General features: G+C 38.6%; 1 protein-coding gene across 5 annotated transcripts in view; it reads right to left on the reverse strand.

The window, feature by feature from the left end:
• Nectin3 (nectin cell adhesion molecule 3) overlaps positions 1-23848 on the reverse strand; it is a 120111-nt gene that overhangs the window by 83500 nt on the left and 12763 nt on the right. For 4 of the 5 annotated variants that reach the window (XR_008218838.1, XM_052740824.1, XM_052740822.1 and 1 more), the window contains exon 2: positions 3626-3967. Coding sequence is in view for 4 of the 5 variants with exons in the window: in XM_052740824.1 (XP_052596784.1) it covers positions 3626-3967 (342 nt within the window). In the remaining variant the exon portion in view is untranslated. Of the gene's footprint in view, positions 1-3625; positions 3968-5238; positions 5734-23848 lie in introns of those variants that run through there. The other variant, XM_052740825.1, reaches the window with a different exon arrangement.

A 23848-nucleotide genomic window follows, 5' to 3' on the forward strand; every position in this document is an offset into this window, starting at 1 on the left:
TATTTTACTTTAAAGGCTATTAATATTACCTTCTGTACCTCTCCTCTGGGAAACAAAGGGAAAGAAAAAATATATACATAATGAATAAATTTCTAGCAAATATCCGTGTATCTACCACCATCTGAACTAGGAATCCGAGCAACTCACAAGTTTCTTTTCTCTCTTTGTCTTACCCTATCTACTTTAATGTGGAACCATAACTCTAACTTGGTAAATGAATTTTTAAGTATCTTCTCATTAGAATCAATAAGGCAAATCCAAACCAGACAGCCTTACTTTACCTGTACCTGGAGTACATATCCATATCTTGGTATATTTATACACAACTTTCTCTGGTTTGTCCCAGATACTAGAACTGCTTCTATCATGTTTATTTTCAATTTCACCTAAACTTACTCGAGGTGCCAATTAACTTGCAATCTTCAAGATATGGATCTATATATTCACCAGCTAATCTTATTAAACGATTCAGTATTCCAATCTCATATATGACATGACGTATCATTAAGGTTTAAATTTCTCAAGTTATGAATGAGGGTAGATAATATTACATATTTTAGGTTAATTTTCAACTTCTTTTTCTGCCAAATGTATATTGAGGCGAGGTTTTTTGGTTTTTTGTTTTTTTTTAAACTGGTATGTAGAGGTTGTACATAAATCTTAAAAAACAGTGTCTTCTAAATTATACGTAGCACAGATTATTTTCTATCAGTTTCAAACCTGCCATTCTACTATTCTGTGTTTTGTTTTTGAGATGCTCAGGAACTGAACCAAGGCCCTGTGGATGCTAGACACATGTTCTGTCATTGAGTTATGTCCCTAGTCCTTTTTGAAAAAGTTAATTCAAATATATTATGTTTTTAATTACTTTGATGGTTGACTATGTACCAAGAAATATCCTATTTCTCCTATCCGAAGCCAACTACTATATGATTTTTGTTTGTTTCTAGTTTTTTCCATGAATTTATAGATTGATGCATTTCCTCAAATGGAACAAGCAATATTGTTTAAAAGTCTCTGGTAATTCTAGCATCCTATGTCTATGTAGATCCATTTGGGTGTTTTTTCAGGCAGTCTTGTGCATCCCAGGCTAGGTTCAAACTCAAACTCACTCTGCAGCCTGCTGTGACTGACCTTCTCTTTTGTCTGCCTCCACCTGCAGAATGTAGGAATTACAAGAATGTGTCCTCGTGGTGGTGTCGTCCTCCCCCCCCACCGCCCCCCCCCCCCTCCGGGCCAATTTATGTTGAGTTGGAGGGTTAAAACCCAGTCTTCACATGTGCTAGGCACTCTACCAACTGAGCCATACCCCAGACATGAGTTTATTTCTGTTGTCTTATTTGTACAGGGAGTTGAAGATCAGATCGACCTTTTTTACTTGTAAGACTGGTGGTCCTCAAGTAGAGGGCAGACCTATATCTGAATTATTAATGTAGAAATACTCTGACACTAAAGATATTCCCTTCAAAAGAAAAAAAAAATCTTTCTTTATGCCAAACTCCTATAAACTAACTAGGCCAGAATCTTCTCAAGTCCAGCCTACTTAAGTAATACGCCCCGGGTCTAGGACTCTTCAAACACGATTCGAGCTCACTACTACTGAGAGTGCAAACCTTTGAAATACAAATCGAATTTTAGGTAAGACACTCCATCCTGGACAGAATTTCACTTCAGACTGCCTCTTGCTTCACTTATCTTAGCCCCAAGGCTGAGAAGCCAGAATCTCTCCCTTCTATCAGCCCCAAATCTCATCTGACCATCACAATGTTTCTCCAGGATCAATCAGCTTTCAGTGCAAGGTTAAATTCTATACCTTCATCTTTTCCCAGTATTAATGCAGTCATACTCCTCACTATATACTCTGGGATTCCAAACACCCCAGCTGAAAAGCTGGCCTGAAAAAATTATAGAATCATTAAAAATGTATTTTCCTCAGGGAACATGTATATCTAAAGTCAATTTTGAATGATACTGCTTGCTAATTTTTCTTGGTAAAAATTTCCAGGTAAAGTAGTTTTATCACTTCAGTTGGCTTCTCTGTACAGATGCCCTCTGCGCTAAGCAACCTTCCTGCTCTGTCTCCTTGGACCCCTTACGACTTTGCTAAACTTAGAGAACACTATTCAATAAACTACAAAATGGGCCTCAAATGCCGTGTCTAACACACTTCCAAGTGAGACCACGGCTGTTGACCTATGAACTAAACTTCAAGCACCACAGGCTTGAGGGCAGATGAGGCAGGAGCACAAGCTCACACTTAGAGCAGAAATACCAACTTTTCCATTCAAGTTATTTTCATATGCTCCAGATGTAGAATGTCTTATACTTCATACAAATCCTTTGCTCAGCTGACAAATTACTTTTTCAGTGGTCCATTTCCAACCATTTCAAGTCCTTCTACCCTATACTTTCCCAAAGGACACTTGCATGGTGAGAGATTTTCATCACAATGAGGAAGTGACTGGCATTTGATGGGTTGGAGTCCATGGATCTGCAACGCATTCTATGAGGAATAGGACAGAATCCTCAACAAAAAGAATTCTAGTTCTCACACTCAACAACTGAGTATTAAGGAAACTTTGCTCTAAGTACCTCTCAGACTTAGCTCTCTGTCAAGCCCAGTAGCAAGTTTCCCTAAATTTCCTTCCATGTGCCAACCTCAAACTACCCATTACTTAAAGACTACCAGCCAGTCCTTTTATAAAATGTTTTAACTTCTGTGTCCACCAATTCACCCTGTATCTTACTAAGGGAATCTTACTGGCCTTAGGGAAAGTGTTGGCTCCTCTAGCTTAGCAATGAGGCTTTCTGCAGGAGGAGCTGAGCAGTGTCTCGCTCTCCACTTCCTCCACTTCCGTTACAGATTGTTGCTGCTCCCCCACCCCCGATCTCTGACTACTACAGTACTCATCTGCATTTCCAGATTGCTTTATACTCCACTTCAGGGAACTACCACAATGCTAACAGGTTTATTCAAAGTTTCACCATAAACTCTAACAATTCAGGGAGGAAACAGTGAAATAAAGTTTATTATGGAAAATAGTATATGATTAAAATAGACATACAATTCTTCAATGGCAGAAACAAAAATCATTGTGAAAAACTGAAATACACGCTGGCAAAAGACTCCAAGAGGTCCAATGCAAGTCATTAGAGAAAAAGAAGCAAACAAAAAATAGGAAAAATTTAAACAACAAAAATGTAACTAAGGTTTTAATATTGAAGGAAGTAATAAAATGTTTTAAGAGTTCCGATTTTAAGAAAAGGATTTCATTCGGTAGCCCCAGCTAACCTGGAGTTTATGGCAATAATCATCCTCACTTCTCAAGAGCTGGAATGACAGGTGTGAGTCGCCATGCCCAGCTGAAAATCACATCGTCACTGTAATTAAAGTGCCACCCATTATAAAAAGAGCTAAAACTATGCCACATTACAGACGGGTACACACAGACTTTGCTTACATTAAGAGAGCCTAGAAATACACAACTTTAAGACAGAATTTGAGAATGTATATCCGAATGTTTTCAATTTAAATCACATTTACAGATATCCTCATTTTTATATTCTTGAAAACACTTTTAATATGCTATTTATCACAGTAATCAAACCCAACTCAAGCACCTACCTAACACAGTCACAGTTGTAGAGGACTGGGCATTTCCAAGTGGGAATGTAACAGCTTTGCATATGTATTTCCCAGAATCTGAGAAGCCTATGTTATGCAGAGTAATCGTTGCATCATGAAGTGAATAGTTTTTAAACAAGATCCTTCCCTGATAGTCTCCTTGAACAGAGAACCCGTACTGAGGATGATGAACTGCAACAGTCTGTGTACTTTTGCCATGTATCTTCTCCCAGGAAATCTGTGTTATAGTTTCATTCACTTCAATTAGACACTTCAATGAAACATTCTTTCCCCACACTGCTGTGACATGTGGCTCCACGATAATTGATCCAGCTAAGGCACCTGTAAAGAAACACACACAATATAGTTTTAATAATGGAAAACGTATGCTAACATATAGTCACTGTCCCTTTCTCTACACACTAACACATATTCCACCTGCCCGTCCCACTCAGACACACACCAACAGTACTCTTACTGAAAAGAGCTGGGATCTGGGGTCAGCTGGAAGTCAGACTCCAAATGACTGTCAAATCATTCAACAGTGAGCTCAGTAGAAAGGGGAGTCCACTGGAGGCAAGCCTGGAAGCAGGTTCTGCCCACATCAGACTTCACATGAGATTTCAGACCTAGCTGCCACCTTGACTGCAGCACTGTGAGATTCTAAAGCAGGGTGCAACTGAACCATGTCTAGATCCCCTCTCCCCACTGAACCTAAGATGAGTGGATGTTATTTCAAAGTTACCAAGCTTTAAGGTATTTTTTAATGAAAACTCATGAAAAAGTCTCATGAATATTGATTTTTATTAGGGGACAGGAACAGGACAATCAGATGGAAAAGGGAGGCAAGAGGTGGGTGAGAGAGGGAATACAGGGAAGGACAGCTAAAACTAAGGGCCATTTGAGAAGTATGGAAGTCTAATACAGTAGTTTCCTAAAATATCTACATAACTGAAGGTGATCTAAGTAACCTGCTAGTTAACAGGGAGACAGAGCCCCAAATGGACATCTCTCATTACCAAATGAAGCCTCCGGTTCTGGGAACGGGTCACATCTAATCAAGTTGCTGGCCAAACAACCCAAGGTACCGCTAAGTCCACTGGTTCCTTTTCACAAACTAATAGTATAGCTCCCCTGCTGAAGATAAGAGCTACTCAACTCATTCACTAGAGAAGGAGAGCTGGTACTTACCTTAGAGCCTTCACCCCTATGAACTAATGTTCATGGCACTGGAAGGGACTCTGCATGCTACCAAAGGGAAAGAGGAAAACACCAATCCAACTACAAATCCTTCAATCTACAATGACGTCCTGTCTGTAAGATGCACAAGTGTAACAGTAGAGCTAGCCAGCCAATATCTGATTGGATTGAAGGCCTACTCCACGAGATGAAACCCTTCCCCAGCAATGCTTGGGTGGCCAAGAAACTAAGGGAAAAATCAAATAATACTGTTCTGCTAAGGAACACAGCCATAAAATGACTCCTAACGACATTCTACTATACTCATAGACCAAGGTCTCACTCAGTCATCATCAGAGAAGCTTCCTCCTGCAGGAAATGGGAACAAATACAGAGAGCCACTACTGGACAATAGTGAATAGAGAGTAAGGCACCTTGAATACTCAGTCCTAAATGGATCTCCATCAATTTCTTTCCCTCAGTGCTCAGGGAACCCTAAGGAAGAGAAGATGGAATGATTCTAAGAGCCAGAGGAGATGGAGGACACCAAGGAAAAAAGCCCTTCTAAATACAGATGACGGATGCACATATGAACTCCGAGACTGGCAGCATGCACAGGGCTTCCATAGGTTTGGGTCTGATGGGGTTCCAACAATGAGAGGGAAGTGGCCCTCATCCCTAACCCAGAAGCTACCTCCAACTGGTAACTACTCACAAATGGAAACATGAGTTTTCTCCAGCAGAGTCTCACTGGGGAAACAGACCACTCTTAAGGCCAGGCCCCGTGCCCCGCAGTACATGGCTAACACAGAACGAATTCAATGGCATTTCTAAAAATTCTTGGTCTCATGATGCTTTGTCACAGGTTGTTTTTCTTACTTTTTTAACTTTTCTTTACAGGTCCTTTTCGTAGATATTATGGTTTCCAGTTTTGTGTTTCTATGGAATTCCTGTGTGTACGAACATGTGTCTCTATGTCTCTATGTGTTTTCTGGGCCTTTTCTTTGGCTCTTTTTCTTTTGGTTTGCTTGTTTTGTCCTATTCTGGTCTGTTTTATTTTATCTAATTTCATTTTATTATTATTTGTTTTAAGATGCCTGTTTGTATCTTAATGAGGGAAAGAAAGGGTAAGGATCTGGGTGGGTGGGGAGTGGGGAGGATATGAGGAAGGGGAAATCAGAATCAGAATACATCTTACTAAAATTATTTTCAATAAAAAGTTGCTCTTACAATAAATAAATGCACATATTATGACACATTAAGCTCTACATTTTACACATAAAAATATATGACACCCAGTTGAATTATTCCATAAATGAAAAGATACTTTGACAAGTTATTAATCAGGTGAATACAGAAGGTGGGATGAACGACATTGTGAAAAGCACTGCAGATAAGGTAAAATTACTCCATGACTTCTGGTCAGCGCACGTGGAATGAGAGATCCATCTATCAAACAGGACTAGCAAGTGCAATTCTTTGAAAAGCAAGAAGACAGTTCTGAAGCGCGGTTTTAGACTTCTTGTATTTGAGGTGCCTACTTCATAATGTTGGAAAAGCAGCTAGATCTCTAACAGAATGCTGTTCTAGAAAAACTGACAGATTTCATGCAAATTCCTAGTATCAATTTATAAAGAGCTAGGCTTGTGAAGACATGTGACTACATGAAAACATTTGTAAGTTAATAAGAACAAAGCGAAGGAGATACGAAGACCAGTACTGGTGGTCCATTACAGCACAGAAAGGTGTCAAAGAAGAGAATTCTGCAAAGATGACAGAAGACTGGATGGGGAGAGCAAAGAGTCAAGCACTCTGTAGACCAACTTAAGTTATCAACCAAAGATGAATGCTAAATATTCTAAATGCCGCTAATACATCGAAAGGAGGATTGATAAGTAAGTACTGTTTCAGCAACTATGATGAACATAAAACTCTGATTGGGATACCTTTAAAACAGAGCCAGAGACTTGTGTTTTCATACTCAAAAAAGTAACATGATTCACCCTCCTGTGTGAAACCACCATTTCAGAGAGTAGTCAACATTAAAGTCTAATAGGCCTTTTGTATATCTATGGATTATCTGTGGATAGAAATATTCCAAGAGGAAAAAAAATTCCTTAAAGGTCCCCAAAGCAAATATTGACCTTGCTGTGCACCAAGCACTATGCTAAGTCCACGACGGTATGGAGGGATACTCTGCTATGGTTCTTCCTCTACTTCACAGGTTCTCACTATCTCCTCAGAATTCATTCTCTAAGCACTGTTTCTTATCTCGCTTCTATCTCACTCAAATGCTATGTACTTAACTTATGTGGTTGTACTGAACATGCACAAGCTATTTTCTCTAAGCAATACAATATAATAACTATTTACATAGCACACATTGTATTAGTAGTAAATACAATTTACAATAATTTCAATTATATGGAAATATGCATCTCAAATTTGGGTATCTTAGAATTTGGAGGTCTCCTGGGAAAAGTAAGCTGTCCCAGAACCAATCCTTTGAGGATACCAAGGCTCCATCTGAGAGATAACAAACACAGTGAGCACTGTGTCTGGCATTAATTTGCAACATGGAAATGATTTCAAGCCCACAACACCAGAAGAGAAAACCTAAACTGAGTCTTCCTTTACAACCAAAATAGTTCTGAAGGTTCTAGCTAGAACAATGGAACCAAAAATAAATAAATAAATAAATGGCATCCACATTGGAAAGAAATAAAACTACTTCATACATACACACACAATCTGTATGGATAATCTGATAAAAATCTACCCAAATTGTTGGGATTCTGCTCTTACTCCTTGGGGTCTGGCATCTTACGTCATCAGCGGACGCAGGCAACTAAGTACTTGCCCTTAAAAAGCCAGACATGGACCGCCACTCTCTGCTCTCTCTGTTCCCGCTCTGCTCCCTCCCCCCAGGCCTGGCTCTCTCTATCCCTTTTCCCTCCTAATAAAGCTCTAAAAACTAATATTGGGTTCTGCCGTGACTTTTCCACCTGTAACCAATGCCACCAACCAGTGCAGTTTCACTATCACAAACAAGCAACACTGAGACTGTTTAACAAGGGCAACGGCCATCTTTATGAAGACTACAGGACAAAATAAATAACTGACTGAATTTCTACAAACTAACAATGAAAAGTAAAAAAAATAAAATAAACATTTTAAATACTACCGTCAGTGATTGCACCAAAAAAGAAATGGGGATAAATCTAACCAGAAATGTGAAAAGAACTGTACCACCTGAAACTAAAAGCAAGTGTTAAGAGAAATATAGAGACCTAAGTAGAGAGATGGATTCTATCCATGAGTCAGAAACTGAAGAGTAAGACATTATGTCTCTCTAAATTGATCTGTACACTCAATGCAATCAAAATCCTATTCAAATTTTAGGAGCAATAGAAAAGATGTTTATAAAAGTCACATGGAAATACAAAAGTGATCTTGGTTAGGCAATAATCTCTTTGTTATGCCACTACAAGAATACTCAGTGAACACCACCAATAAATTTCTGTTCCTTATGATACTCTTGGACAAGCCACCAACTAAGTGAAGATCTTTACAAATATACAGATATCTAAAAGGGATATCTGATGAGGACCAAAATAGATAAATACTCAACAGTTACTCCACAATTTAAAAGACAATACTTTTAAAGGTGCAGCTGAAAAGAAATAGCACCAAAGTACACAGAGTGATACTTAACATCATTAGAAAAATGCAAGTTGAGATCACAATAAGATGATCACTCTATACTCACTACTGCTACAAAATTGAAAAAAACAACAACTCCACATGCTGGAGAGAATGTGGACAAATTGAATCCCTCACGAAATGCTGGCTGACTACAAAATTATATAAACACACTGGAAGCATCAGATAGCTTCTGTCCACATACCATAACTTCCACATAAATGTACACAACAACTTAATCCAAACAGCCCCAAACTAGAAATAGCTCTCTTGTTCATCAACAAGTAAACAAACTGTGATATATTACTGAGTGAAATATCACTCAGCAATGAAAGAGGAACATTCAACTTAGAATAAGCACGAACTTCCTTAACTTGAGAATGGACGGACAGCTCCATATAAACTTGGAACCCATTTGTCAATCAACACGTGCAATAAAACTTGAAGTGTTGCACTGGAATTGCATTGAATATGTATGTCAATTTGTGAAGATGAATATCTTGACAATATCATGTCTTTCTATCCATGAACGTAGGCAATCTCTTCATTTATTGAGTTTTTGCTTTTATCAGGATTTTAATAGTTTTCTGCATGTGGGTTATGTACATGAAAGCTTTATTAGATTCTTATATGAACATTTCATTTTAGAGATGTTCATGTAAATGCTACCATTTTTTTATGGAAAATAATTATTCTTCACACAGTATATTCTGATCGGGTTTCCCCTATGCCAACTCCCCACTCATTCAACTCTATGCCTTATTTCTTTCTCTTCTCAGAAAACAGATTCCACATGTTCATTGTAACCCAGTTTATAAAAATGCAATTTTAACAAAAGCATTTGAAGGATAAAATGCATAGCTTGATAATATTGTTCCTAGGAGCTGTGGGTTAATACTAAAAAATTCCAGTGCCAACTGTAAAATACCTCCATGTGACAACTGTAGGAAGGTCCTATGTGCACCCAAAACAATGCACTTGGCATTTCTCTCAATTTCCCACCAGAATTCAATGATAAGATCCAATTTCTGATGACACAAAATACCATGGATGTAAGATACAAAGAAATTAAGCAGGAATGGCATTGAATACTCCCTTCTTTCTGGCAGCTTTTATAATGTTCAAGATGTTATACAGGCTGCTAGTAGAACAGAGGCACCAATGGTCCTATCTGGCTATGGATCCTACAAATGCAATACCAACTACCCAAACTGGATGAGCCTACTTGTGCAGTAGTAGCACGCCTAGGAATAGCCAACACCTCTGGATTTGACATATGCCCCCCAAAAGGAAATCCATGCATGGCACTATAAACCTGGTAAAAACCCCATGAATGTGAAGTCAAAGATCCTTGGTGGGAACCGACTGCTATTGTTGAGCTAAACTGGTACAGCATCAAGCTGCCTTCTAAATACTCATGTTTTTATACCCAGAGTCAAATGCTACTATTAGTCTTAATCAGATGGACTCTCTTTCCAGTGAATGGCAGTGAAACTCATTGCTGCTAAAGGTGTTGAGAGTAAGTGGCAGCTGAGTGCTCACCCCTAAACAGAATATTTGGATCACTCCATTGAATGTTTAGGTAACAGCAATGGAAAGAGGGTGGAATGAATGTTAAGATAGTGAGAAGGACTGAAAAATGCCATCTTCTGGGCAGTAACAGTCTTTGTCATCATGAACTCAACAGCAACAAAGGGCTACCTCCTCTGGGCCCACACAAGAATTGGCCAGTGAACATTCAAGCAAAAACAGGCCCCTATCCCCTTCATTGCTAAAATATTGGTTACTGATAGATGCCGGGAGAAGGAGCCATTGTCTTCAGTTGTGTACATATTTGGATAGTTTCTAGCCCATGATCACACATAATGGCTATGGTTAAATTCAGTTAACAAAACAACAACAACAAAACATGAGTCTGGGAAACAAACTAGTATGGGTTTGATGAGAGCGATAAAAAAAAAGGTGGGGGAATGGGGAATAAGAGTAATCAGACTGGTGTGTGTGTGTGTGTGTGTGTGTGTGTGTGTGTGTGTGTGTGTGTGTGTAGGGAAGGGGAGAGAGAGAGAGAGAGAGAGAGAGAGAGAGAGAGAGAAGAAACTGTCAGAGAACAAATTAAATTACAATAATAAAAAAGTATTAATGACCACACAGAGGACTAAAGTAGATGAAGGGAAAAATAAATTCACAGTCTTATCATGAAAATTAACAAAGGCGATTAAAAAATCAATGTGAAGGAAAAATTTAAAACCATGAAAGAAAAATTCAGCAAGGACAATGAGATGCTGAGAACAAAAAACAAATAATAAACAGGGAAATCATCAGCATGCAAGATTAAAAAAAAATGAAGTGAAGACATCAGTCAGTCATTTACAAATGAAAATACACAAGACCAGACCTAGCAAGAGCCTAAACTTAAGTAAACAGTAGAAATATTGATATAAAAAGTAGAGACACAGAATCTATTAAATAAAATTACAGTAGAAAATTTCCCAAATCTAAAGAATTGACACCCCTTACAAGATACTTAGAACCCCAAATAGACATAACCATAGAAGAACCACTCTATAACACAGTGTATTGAAAATGTCCAAAAACATCTATTTCTTAAGAGGAAAAGGTCAAATTACTTACAAAGGCAAATGATCTAATTAAAGAAAGCTTCCAAAAACATAAAATACCTAGTACAATCCTAACAAAGGAATGAAGGATCTCTACAATGAAATTTTCATAATACTGAATAAACAGGTACTTAAAGACTTCAATGCTCATAGATTAGCAGAATTAATATTGTAAAATGGCTATGTTACCAAAAACTATCTCCAATGCCATCTCTATTAAAATTCCAGTGACAGTCTTTATACACAACTACAAAAACAATCCTAAAATTCCCATGGAAAAACAAAAGACTCCAAATAGGCAAAGAAATCCTAAGTAGTAAGAGCATCTCTGGGGGTATCAGAATAGCTGACATCAGATTGTCTCAAAGACACACAGTAACAAAAACAGCAAGACAGCGGCACAAATGTAGACACTTAAACCAGTGGGGTAAAACAGTAGGACACATAAATAAACTAACCCAGCTATAAACTTGCTTGTGTGAACAGTTAAGTCTAAAGGAGACTGGAGCCTGGAGACTGACTAGAGAGGTAAGAGACAGCAATGGGATACTAGTGACATGAAAGAGAAGGGGACTAATAGAGAAAGGAAGAGGACCAATCAGAAGGGGAGGATGGCTAAGGAAGTGTGGGAGCCCATAGAGGTTCCCTAGTGAGATCTGAGCTTGCTTTACCCAGCAGGGCTGCATAAAGGGATAGACTGACCACATGCATAGTTACTAGGTGATTGGAAGGGTCTACACTTGGCTGTGCTAGGGGGAGGTCTTTTGCTCCACCCCTTGGCATCCCTATAAAAAGCCCCTTAGAAGAGACAGAAGGGGGCAATAGATAAGGATCCTGGCCCTCCCGAGGCTATCCTGTGTTTCTGTTTCTCTCCTTTCTATCCTACTATCTAAATCTCTTAATCCTCACTCCTCAAGAGTATCCTGGGGGAAAAGGTAGGGGCGGGTCCCCCATAAATTGTACCAGGAACAGGGACCCAGGGACTTGGTGAAAGAGGTGTTGGGGGCATTGCGGGTGTAAGGCATGCCAATAAGGAACTGATAAAGGGGATGGCATTTTACTCTCAAGAGTCAAGTTAGGCAGTGGAATGCTGAAGTTGAAAAGTGAAGATGCAGTGTGTATTTCTATCTAGATTTCGTTCTCTCTCTCTCTCTCTTAATTTCCTTCTATAAAAATTAAGTAGAATATAGGAATATAGTGTAGGAAGAAATTTAGAGTAAGGTAGAATATAGAAATATTGGGTTAGGAATATAGTTTAAGAAAAAAAGATAAGCAACAAGACAGAGAAACCATGTCCTTGATTTTCCAACTACGGGGTTACAAACACAAAATCCTGGGGAAGAATCAGAAAAATCTATCAAAGATGAGGGGAAAAATGGGTGGAAAAAGATTCCTATGGAAGCTTTTGGCCTGGAGACAGCTTAGAATCAAGCCCTGAGAGGTAGACGAAAGAATTTTCCCTGAGGCAGATGTGGATAAAATAAAACCTTTCACTCTGCTGATGCTGCCACTGTATGAAAACATTATACAATCAGAATTAGTCTTCATTTGGCCATGAAGTCAAAAGTTTAGAGAATAGAAGTTTTGGGGAAAACTTAATAACTTTTCTCTCAAAAACTGAAAGCTTACTTGGGAAAAACACAGTAAAATCTCTCTCTAAAAAACTAAGAGCTTTTCAGACTTTTCTCAATTTTTTCTCTTTCTGTAAGGGCAAAAATTTAACTCACCTCAAAACATCTATCATATGGGAAAATCATTTCTAATTGCTCTAAGAAAAAACTTCTTGGAATATAGAAAATCCTCTCTGGGGGAAAAAAAAAAAAAAATCCTCTCTGCTAGTCCTGTCTCTCTTTCAAGCTAGTATTAGAAAATTAGCAGCCAGAGTTCCCTGCAGCTAGAGCCTAGCAGAAAAGTGCAGGCAGAAAGCTGAAGCAGGGACGTTTGCCCCAAATGAAGCAGCAACAGCGGCGGGGAGGGGCTGCTGGCAGGGAGGAAGCAATGGAGGCTTTGAAATCCTCCCTGCAATGAGGGAGACAGGGCTTGGCTTGAGTTCCTAAAAATCTCTCTAAAAAGGCTTTTAAGTACTTTGATTTTCTTTCACTGACCTGATAAGGTGGAAGAGCAAGCACTGAGGGGTTTTTGCTTCAGGTACCAAAACATCTGTCTGAGTGCACGCAGACAGATGTGACCCAGTCTGAGAACAGTGTCAGGTAAAAATTCTGATTAGAGAGGTACACCTGTCAAACGGTAATGCAGGTGTCCTAAAGCAAGTTAAGGAGAACAGAAACCTCCCGTGGCAAAAAAAAAAAAATTTCATTTGCTCTTGATTTTCAGTATGAAAACAAACCATGTAAACAAAAATGGGAATGTGGCAGACCCGAAAGGCACCTTGGGAAACCTAGTCCATAATGTTATTAGTAACTGCGGGAAGATACAAAGAAAGGTATAAATGTATCAGCTCAAAATGGCAACAGGCCCTAAAACTTTTTTTTTTTCAGCTCCAAATGCAGAAAACTTAGTCTTACCTCTTTAGAATTAGGAACAGGCGAGCAGCTTGCCTCTCAGAAGATAATTAAAAGTGCTAATACTGATTGTCAACAAGCCACTTTAAAATATTTTAGAAAACAAGGAAAAGCGGTCCTCACACTGGGAAATTGCTTCAGGTATGAAAAAACTTTATGGGATTGTGTTGTGCTTAAAAATACAAGAGGGAAGCATTGGCATCATTAAAAGAACTCATGGTAATCTTAGAAAGCAGTTTTAAAAATTTAAGAAGGGGGAAAAATTATAACCACAGGAGTCTCATATCAAAGCTTACCATGAACTCCAAACTTAGAAATAAAGCAGTGTTGAAGTCACTTATAATTTTTTACTATGGTAACTTATGATTTGTGTACTCTATCTTGTTGAAAGAAATTAAGTTAGTTCTGTTAAGAGATTCTTTCTAGTGTAAGTTAATTTTGTTAAGAGATTCTTTAAAATAGTTCTATAGAGTTTCCTCTTGAATATGTTTGATAGTTCTAAGAAATCTCTTCTAGATATATACTAAAGTTTGTAAAATAGTATTCTTTTGAATATGTTTGTAAATAAGTATATGTTGAATGTAAGTTTGTAAAAAGTATAAACGTTGAATGTAAGTATAAATGTTTAATTAAGTTTGTAAAAAGTGTAAATATGTATAGCGATAACAGTTCATTTAAGAGATCTCTTCCAGATGTTTGCTAAGGTTTATAAAGTAGCCCTATAGAATGTAAGTTTGTAAAAATTGTAAATATGTATAGTAAATAGTCATGCTAGTTGTAAATACGTATAATAATATTTATACTAGAAATATGTAAATATTAACAAACCAGAGTTCGGTGAAGCTAAGGGAATCTAAGTTTGAGGCAGTTTATCTGATGTGGTTTGCATCAAGAGTTTATTGATTTAAAAAAGAGCTTGGCACAGCTAAGGCTGTTACAGACATCTTAAGACCCACTCAAAAAAGAACATTCCATCTTGGTCATCATCTACTCCTTTACTGGAGGTGTGGCAGCCTAGCAATCACTGGGCTGTCCAAACTACTTGCAAGCTCCTGAGTCAGAGCTGAGTTAAGCTATGTACCCCCTCCTGCCAGAGGCTGGTGGTCAGAGACGGGCAACTTTCTTCTTGATAGCTTCCAACCTAAGCCAGAGTATACTTGATGAAAAGTATCATGGAAGAATAATCAAGGATGACCTTGATGGAAAGCATAATGGAAGAATAATCAAGGATGACCTAAGACAGACCAAGTCGATCTGAGGGGCCTGAGGGGTTCTTTAAAAAATTAAGAGGAGGGATCTGTGGGAGCTCACAGGTTTCCTAGTGAGATCTGAGCTTGCTTTACCCAACAGGGCTGCATAAGGGGGTGGATTGACCACATGCATGGTTACCAGGTGTTTGGAAGGGTCTGCACTTGGCTGTGCTAGGGGGACGTCTTTTGCTCCACCCCTTGGCATCCTTATAAAAAGCCCTTTAGAAGATACAGGAGCTGGTGGACTAGGATGCAGGCCCTCCTGAGGCTATCCTGTGTTTCTATCTGTCTCTCTCACATATATATTTCTATCTAAATCTCTTATCCCTCACTCCTCAAGAGTATGTAGGGGTGGGTCCCCCATAGGAAGGGAGTTGTATATGAATAAAGTATAATGACATCCATTTCTTCCTAGGCTAAATTTAAAATTATTTAGTAAAATAAAAGTATAATGCCTTATCATTCCCATATAATAAACCCTTCAGAGTTTAAATATCTTTAATCATAACCTAACACTTAAGGCTTTCACTTCACTTTCACAGGAAAATTGAAAAGCAATTACCAAATGTATTTAGAACTACTAAATTATTTCACCCTATGCCTCTGAACTACAGAAAACTCTTCATTTACCACTGAGGACATTTCTATATTTTTCTACTGCATAAATATTTCTCACAAAATTTGGAATAGGTCATGAAATGCCTAAATAAAACTCAGTTTCTAAAAAGTAAATGTTTGTCTCAAAAAGGACATTTTCCAGGTTATATAATCTAACTTATTTTACAGTGTAGTAAGGTGTTCTTTCCATATGGCCAGTTTATGAAAAAAAAAAAAGTCAGGAAGCAGCTTCCTAGATTTGAAAGGACATTTTCCCACCCTCATAGTGTTGTGCACAGTATGTATGAGAAAAATTGGAAAGTTGCACAAAGAGAAACTGGATTACATATCTAGTCTTTCCAAACTTTGATGACTTTCAAAACACAATGGCGGAGAAGGGTTGTGTTTCATGAGTAAACATTACTTCTACCACAAGCAAACGTGTAAGGATTTTCATAGTAATTACCAAGACTCTGTCCTTTTGATTTGAGATGGTTAATACTACTGTCAATTTGACAGGCTATAGAAACACCATGGAAACAAGTCTATGGGTATGTCTATGAGGGATCATCCAAATTAGATTAGCTGAAAGGGGAAGACCCACCCTAAACGTCAGTAGTACCATTCCATCAAAGGGGCTGTGATCTCTCATTGTGCAAGGAGAACATTAGCTGAGAACAGCACCATCTCCTCTGCTTCCCACTCTGCAATGTGATGGAGCTTCCTTGAGGTCCTGCTGCTATGATTCCCTATCACAATGAGACTCAGAGCCAAAATAAGTCCTTCCTTCCTTAAATTGCTTGTCAAGATATTTTGTCTCAGTACTGTTATATTTTTAAATAATGAAATGAGTTAAAAATTTCAAGTTTTACTTCTAACAAAATGTGTAACTCACAATATTTTAGTGATCATAATGAACAACAGGAGGCAATTTTCAACCAAATGAATTATTTTTTAGCCACACTTAGGAATTCACTCTAACCCTTTCCTTTTGGTTCTGTATTTCTGATCTTAAATGAACAGTAGGTAAAGGAAAGCAGGAGCCCAAAAATAGGCAATTTTCATCTCAGAAGCACCAAACACTATAAAGAACTACTGCTTTCAAGACACTAATCTACTTTCAAGTTTCATAAATATTAGATTTCTATAATGATTAAATACAAAATTTTGTATACAAGTTAACATGAATGAACAATCTCAAAAATCTCAATATTAAGGGCAGAATCTCCAAATACTCAGAGCTTACAGTTTACTTTTCAGATATAAAACTGAGATATAAAACTACTGATGCAGATCAGCAAGATGAGTCCAAGTGGGTAACACTACTTGCCACCAAGCCTAATGGCCTGAGTTGAACTTCAGAGGCCACATGGTGGAGAAGGGAACCAACTCCACAAAATTATCTTCTGACCTCCACATACGCCTGCCATAGCACATGGATGGACACAAACATACCAAACACACACACACACACACACACACACACACTTCCTGCATAAATAAATAAAGATTTAAAGTGTTAGTAAATAAGAAGGTGAAAATTCAAAAACATAACTTTGAGCCAAACTAAATTGTATTCAAGAACACAGATTCTCCAAATTATACTAGTAACACTCTGGATGCAAAAGTTTATCTTACCACTTAAAAGATGTCAATGTCACCACCTAACTAGCAAATCTTAGGCAAAATTTAAAAAACAAAAACAAAAGCAACCACTCAAAACACAAGAGCAAGTACTAAGCACCAGGAAGAATTAGTAAATACATTTATTTGAGGTTCAGATAAAACTAGCTGGATTCTACAGTGCACCAACCCACTTTCCTTCAGATCCTGGAATTTAGGCATCTATTGAGCAAGGAAGCACATCAGAATTTGGACATCTATTGAGGAAGGAATCAACTCCGGTTAAACAAGCTTCAATGGTTAGACAGTTCATAATTGCCATCACAGCTTTTCCTGGGAGAATTAAGTGCACCCTCTGGGACTATAGGAAAGAACTCTGGAAGCTTGTACCTGGTTTTCCCCACGCTGCCCTATGACCCATTGCTAATAACGATTGTACTGTTTTGCTGTAATAAATCAGTCTTTAGTATGAAAGTATGTTGCATCCCAAATTCCTAACTTTCTAACATACCTTTCAAGAAAACAAATATCAGGGCTGGAGAGATGGCTCAGCAGTTAAGAGCACTGGCTGCTCCTCCAGAGGTCCTGAGTTCAATTCCCAGCAACCACATGGTGACTCACAACCATCTAATAGTGGGATCTGATGCCCTCTCCTGGCATAAAGTGTACATGCAGATAGAGCACTCAAATCCAGCACATGTAAAAGACTCCCACAAATCTAAAAGACAACCCAATCTAATAAAACAAGAAGAAAATGAACATATGTTTCACAAAGTAAGTATTCACATGCCCATAATCCTGAGACCCCAGCCATCATGGAAATACAAATAAAACTCATGTTTTAATATTACTCAACAATTAGAATGGCTAAAGGAAAAATCTGCTAGTATAAAGGAAACTTACACTCTACTTGTAAGAGTATAAACTAGTATAAGCCTTTTCAAAGCAAATCATGCTTAAGAGTGCCCAGAAATTCCACTACCAAGACAGGTGATATGGATGCTCATAGCAGTAAAAGCCTTAAAAGTGAAAACAACTCAAAGTAACATCAGAACCCTAATAAATTTTGCAACAGTCAGGACAAAGAATAATATACAATGATTTTAAAAAAACGTTCTACATAATAATGTGGTCCAACCCACTCATATCAGTAAAAAAGCATTTTGCAAGTTTAGATGCAATTTAGTGTTAACAGAATTGTGGTTATTCTCTGGAGACTTACGATTGAAAAAGAGTTAGAGGAACCTTTGGAATACTGCCAATGCTTTATTTCTTGGCCAGAGTTGTGGTTTCAAGGATATATTAACTCTATTAAAATCCATCCAACGGCACGCTTACATATGTAAGTTTTAACACTTCATTCATCTGTGTGAAATTTTGTCCAAGCCAGCTCACACTAAGTATCTTCAAAATACTGTATTTATCTGGCACTTTGACTTCAATCAAACCCCAAATCCCAGTTTGTACTACCAAAATAAAAATCATCACGCTTTTGTTATGGGTTCAATTTTGTCATAGAAAATGATATGCTGAAGACCTGTAAATGTGACCTTATTTGGAAATAGAATGATCCACACATGTAATTAACATGTAACTGAAGATGTGGTCCCACTGAAGTAGGGTATGCCTTTAGTATAATAGACTCTTGTCCAAAAATCCTAGGCCGTATGTTCAAAGAGTGGTGTGTGATGACAGAGGCAGTTACTCCAGCAACAAAGCTGTAAACAGCAAAACTGACAATGGCCACAGGAACTAGTTTGCAAGGGAGGAGTCTATTTTGTCTTAGAACGTGACTTTTGACTTGTAGATTCTAGAACTCAGGGAATACATGTATGTGGTTTAAGTAACTTGGCTTGCAGTGCTTAATGTGGCATCCATAGCAAGCTAATGAATCCTTCCATATAATTTCTGATTCTCACTTCAACCTCCCGTTCAGCAATTATATTACTCTCTTACTTATACAATACAAAAGTTCAAATCTGGCCGGGCGGTGGTGGCGCACGCCTTTAATCCCAGCACTCGGGAGGCAGAGGCAGGTGGATCTCTGTGAGTTCGAGGCCAGCCTGGGCTACCAAGTGAGTTCCAGGAAAGCCGCAAAGCTACACAGAGAAACCCTGTCTTGAAAAAAAAAAAAGTTCAAATCCACTCATTTCTCTGCATTTTTCATATCCTGGGATCATCAAGACATAATTTTTTTCTTCTAATAATCTCTTATTTTAAACCCTTCCCTTCTATTTCTATCATTATCATTCTAATTCTAACCTAGAACATATTGTTTACAATAAATCATATTACTTTCACTATATAATTCCTTTCTTTCTTAAGTGTCAAATATTATTTTTCTTATATTATTTTATCTTGTCTTAAACTGTCAGACATTCCGTTATAATAACCAAAAAAGTATACAGCATCTGGGCACTATATCCTACTTCCTTCAAAAATACAGTAAGTTCCAATAAACCTATTTTATTCCTTATTAGCTAGCTAATGTATTTTTTTCATGGTACCTAAAATCTCTGAGAAACTCAGTCATCAAATATTTGTATCCACCAACATAAAACTATTACTACCGCACCATCATTTACATTGTACAAGTTCAGCTTCTGTCAACTTGTGTCTTCAAAGCAGATTCATAATTTATTCTTCATTATGTTTTACTTCACTTTCCTCCAGCTATCACTCATACTGATTTATCCTCAAAATATATCACTAAAATCATTAAAGATCAAACCCTCCCTATAACTTTCTTCTCTCCCTGTGGTTTAGTTTCCTCAATTTAAAAGGTGCTTTTACTACTAAGGTCTCCTAAAGACTAGCCTTTCCCTGTTTTCTTTTCTTCAACCTTGCTATATAGCCAGTGTGCATCTCCCATGTCTTTCCCCCACATTTAGAAGTCATAAAAATTAACTGGACGAGAAAAGGATTTTCTATCATTGTCTATACATATCAAGGTCTGGGGTCAGGGGTTTGATGGTTCTAGCAACTGAACCTACAGCCTTGTGCATGGTACTCAAGTACTCTACAATCAGCCCTATCTCTAAACCATTTGGAAGTTTGTCTTCTTGGCACAAAATGGCCTACTGGGCAAAGAACTGCCCTTGCCTCGACGGCTGACAGTACGAATGCAATGCTGTCCTTTCTGGACAAGCGGGACACAAGGAAAGCGACCACTGTACTCTGCCAAGACAGGGTAAGATGGTCTTTCAGAATTCCTGCTTCTGAAGATGGTCTGTCAGATACTTTATGCCTGTAGCCAATTTGAATGCACCAACAATGCTGAGAAACATTAGGTGACTGTCCAAGCTGCCAGCTGTCTCGGTCTACTCTTACAAGATTCCCGAAAGTTGCTCGCAAATCCATCTACCATTTCTCAGGTACCATTATATTCCTTCTCAGGTCTTTGATGGGATTGAAGACTAGCAGTTATAGTTACAACTTAGTAGATAGAACATATTAAGTATTAGATTCAGGTTCTTTAGGATAGGACACCTTTTGGAATGATCTTTGTAACATGCCATTTACCTATGCTCTATACTTCTCTGGATTTTAGTATGTGTTTCTTGCTTGATATTGTTTGCATTGGTTGTAGTTCCATCTTATCTAGGTCATTATCCCTCATTATTCCTGGACAATATTTGATAACCACTCCTTTGTATATAGTCTTGTATTAGGTTAGAACTTTCTTATTTAGACAAAAAGGGGGAGATGTAGTGGGTAGCCATTCCAGCTTTGATCTGGAAGTTCCAACCCCCATTGAGACTTCGGCAACTGTCAAGCCCACAAGGCAGGGCCAAGGGAGGTGCCTGGAGACCCGAGATCTGGATCGGCGAGCGCTCTCTCGGTTCCGGGACCCTGGATGGTGGAGGTGGGCCAAGCAGAGCTCCAGAGAACACCGCTGGACTGCGATACACCTTCCCCAGACCCCGCGACCTACCTATCCCTTAATTTGTAAGTTACGCCATTAAATAAATCTCCTTTTCACTACGTGGAGTGGCCTTAATAATTTCACCAATAATTTTTGGACTTTTTCAGAGTCTAAGTTATCCTAGAAGGTCTTGAAATATATGATCCTCCTGCCTTAGCCTCCCTAATAACTATTTTTATAGGCCTGTGCCACCAAATCCAACATTCAATTTCATCAAAGTTGATGTCAGAGGAAAAGCTAAAATAATTCAGTGTTTTTAAGAGGCAGCAAGTAAAGTCCTGGGCAGATTGCCTCCACAATGGTATCTGGCATATACTTCTAGATGCCCAAGTAGCTTCCTTCTGTTCTTCATTTCCGTATCTGCACTACTTAATATCCTTCAATCATTTACTTTAGCCAGTCAAGTTCCTGGCACTTGTTAACTGAGAACTTCATGTTTTATCTTGGGCTGCTATGACAATACCAGACTGGGTGGCTTGAACCTTAAACACTTAACACGTAAACACTGGAGGGATGAAAGTCTGTGATTAGGGTGGCAGCTTAATTCAGTCCTGCTAACAGATCTTCACGTCTTGTTGATTATTATTTTCTTGCTGTGCTACCCTTCCACCCTGTTCAAACTCAATCATATGAAGAACTCACCATCTAACACTGTCACAGTGGGGATTAAAGGTCAACATATAAATGAGACATACATATATTCAGTTTCTAATGAGCTGATTCATCTTTTCTCTCAATTTTATCTTTCCCAAGAGTGGGTCCTAGCCTATATCTTCACTAGCCTCTCACTAAATGATTCATTAGTATTTGGTATTTTTCCCCAACCACTTGTTCTGGGACTTAGACAGCTCCGAGGTTAAGAGCATTCACTGCTCTTAGAAAGGTCCTGAGTTTGGTTCCTAGCACTCACGATGAGCAGCTTACAACCACTTGTAACTCCTGATCCAGGATATTCAGGGGGATCTGATGCCTTTTTCTGTACTCCATGGCCATAGACATGGACAAACACAAATAATCTAATAAAATAGAGTTTTTGATGCTTCAATGGTTTCTTCCTAACTAGTAAATCTACTTGCATACTTATTAAAAGCTTTTCTTCTCTCCTCCTCGTCATCCTCCTCCTCTTTCCTTCCTTCCTTCTTCTTCCTTCTCCTTCCTTCCTCTCTGCCCCATTAAGTCAGGGTCTCATGTATTCCAGACTGGCCTCAAAGAATGACTCTGAGCTTCTGATCCTCCTGTTTCCACCCTTCCAAGTGGTAGGATAACAGGTGTGAGTCACAACATGTTGCTTCTGTGATGATGGGGATACTGCCCAATGCCCATGTATGCTAAGCAAGCATTCTCCCAGCTGAACCCTCTTCTCCAGCTATAGTAGAAAATGCAGGCATTACCTGGCAGCCAGCCTTCCTGGCACACTGTACTTCTAAATAAGAGGCATGGCACATCAAGCTCAAGTCAGAACACTGAATTCTGAAGTAGTGTGTATAACAGAGCTGGCCTGCTGAAGCGTCTGTACTCTCCATGTCTCGAAGCTTCAATGTGCTTCTTTCTGCATAGAGACCCTGGTGATAGTAGTGCTCACTATCCAATCTGAGGTGATGTGCTAATCACAGTTGATGGGCTTCCAGTATACAAGTGATTGCTCACATGCAATAAAACAACACTGTTTCCTGAAACTGCTTCCAACATGGCTTACCTCCACACCCTTTACTGACCCATGGGTACTGTTGTCTCGTAGAGAGATGCCCTAGTTATGATAGGATGCAGCCCCTCCAAATTATCCTTTTTCTCTTCCTCCCTCTTTCTTACAGTTTACTCAATAAAAATAACTTCGACCTTTAAAGTCTGACCCACTCTCGTTTCTCCTTTTCTAGGTTTCCTTTCTGCTTTTCCTCTTGATCCCTTCTTCTTCTACTGTGCCCTACTATCTCTCAGACAGCTCACCAAATACAGTATCTTAATCTTAACCTTCTCAATGTCACATCCTATCTCCCATAGGTCATTTCCAAGTACATGGAAAGAATATACCCCATAGGCACAATAATTAATGAATTAATTGATCAATGCCATCACTACTCTTTCCTAGTCATTCAGAGGAAATTCAAGTTATTCTCTGAGTCACAATGATATCAAAATACTTCTACTTCTCAGATTCATTCATATCCTAACACACTGTCCTTTATCTTGGACTCCTGGCTTCCCAAGGACCACTTTGGCCTCTCATAGCACTGACATAGCACTAACAGAGTCTACTAATGTACACTCAACTACACAGTTGAGTCTATAGCTACTTTCCTTTAAAATCCTTATTTTTCTACTGCTGTGATAAAATGTTCTAATCAAAACAACTTACGAACAGGCTTACAGTTCCAGAGAGTCCAGAATGCCAGGGAGGCATGACATGGCAGCAGAAGCAGGACTAGCTAATCACATTTCCATCCACATACAGGAAGCAGAGAGAAGAAACAGGAAGTGAGAGGAGGCAACCCCTAAGTAAGGAAGGATCTATCTCCTAAAGGTTCCATAGCCTCCCCAAACAGCACCAATAACTTGGGATCAACTGTTCAAATACATGAGTTGGGATGGGGTATATTTCTCATCAAAAACTACCACTTTCAGTCCCTGTCCCCCCATAGGCTCATGGTCATATCACAATACACAATACATTTAGTCCAACTTCAAAGATCTCCTCTTGTCCTTATTTAAATTGTTTCTGCCTTTTAAGCCACAGCTGTCCAAATCAGCAACTTCAACTCCACCACTACCAGCAGTGGTTAGGCCAGAAGGGAACTTAACCTCTGTCCCTC

Source organism: Peromyscus californicus, unplaced genomic scaffold (assembly GCF_007827085.1).
Source record: "Peromyscus californicus insignis strain IS unplaced genomic scaffold, ASM782708v3 Scaffold_16__1_contigs__length_79575227, whole genome shotgun sequence".
NCBI lineage: Eukaryota > Metazoa > Chordata > Mammalia > Rodentia > Cricetidae > Peromyscus > Peromyscus californicus.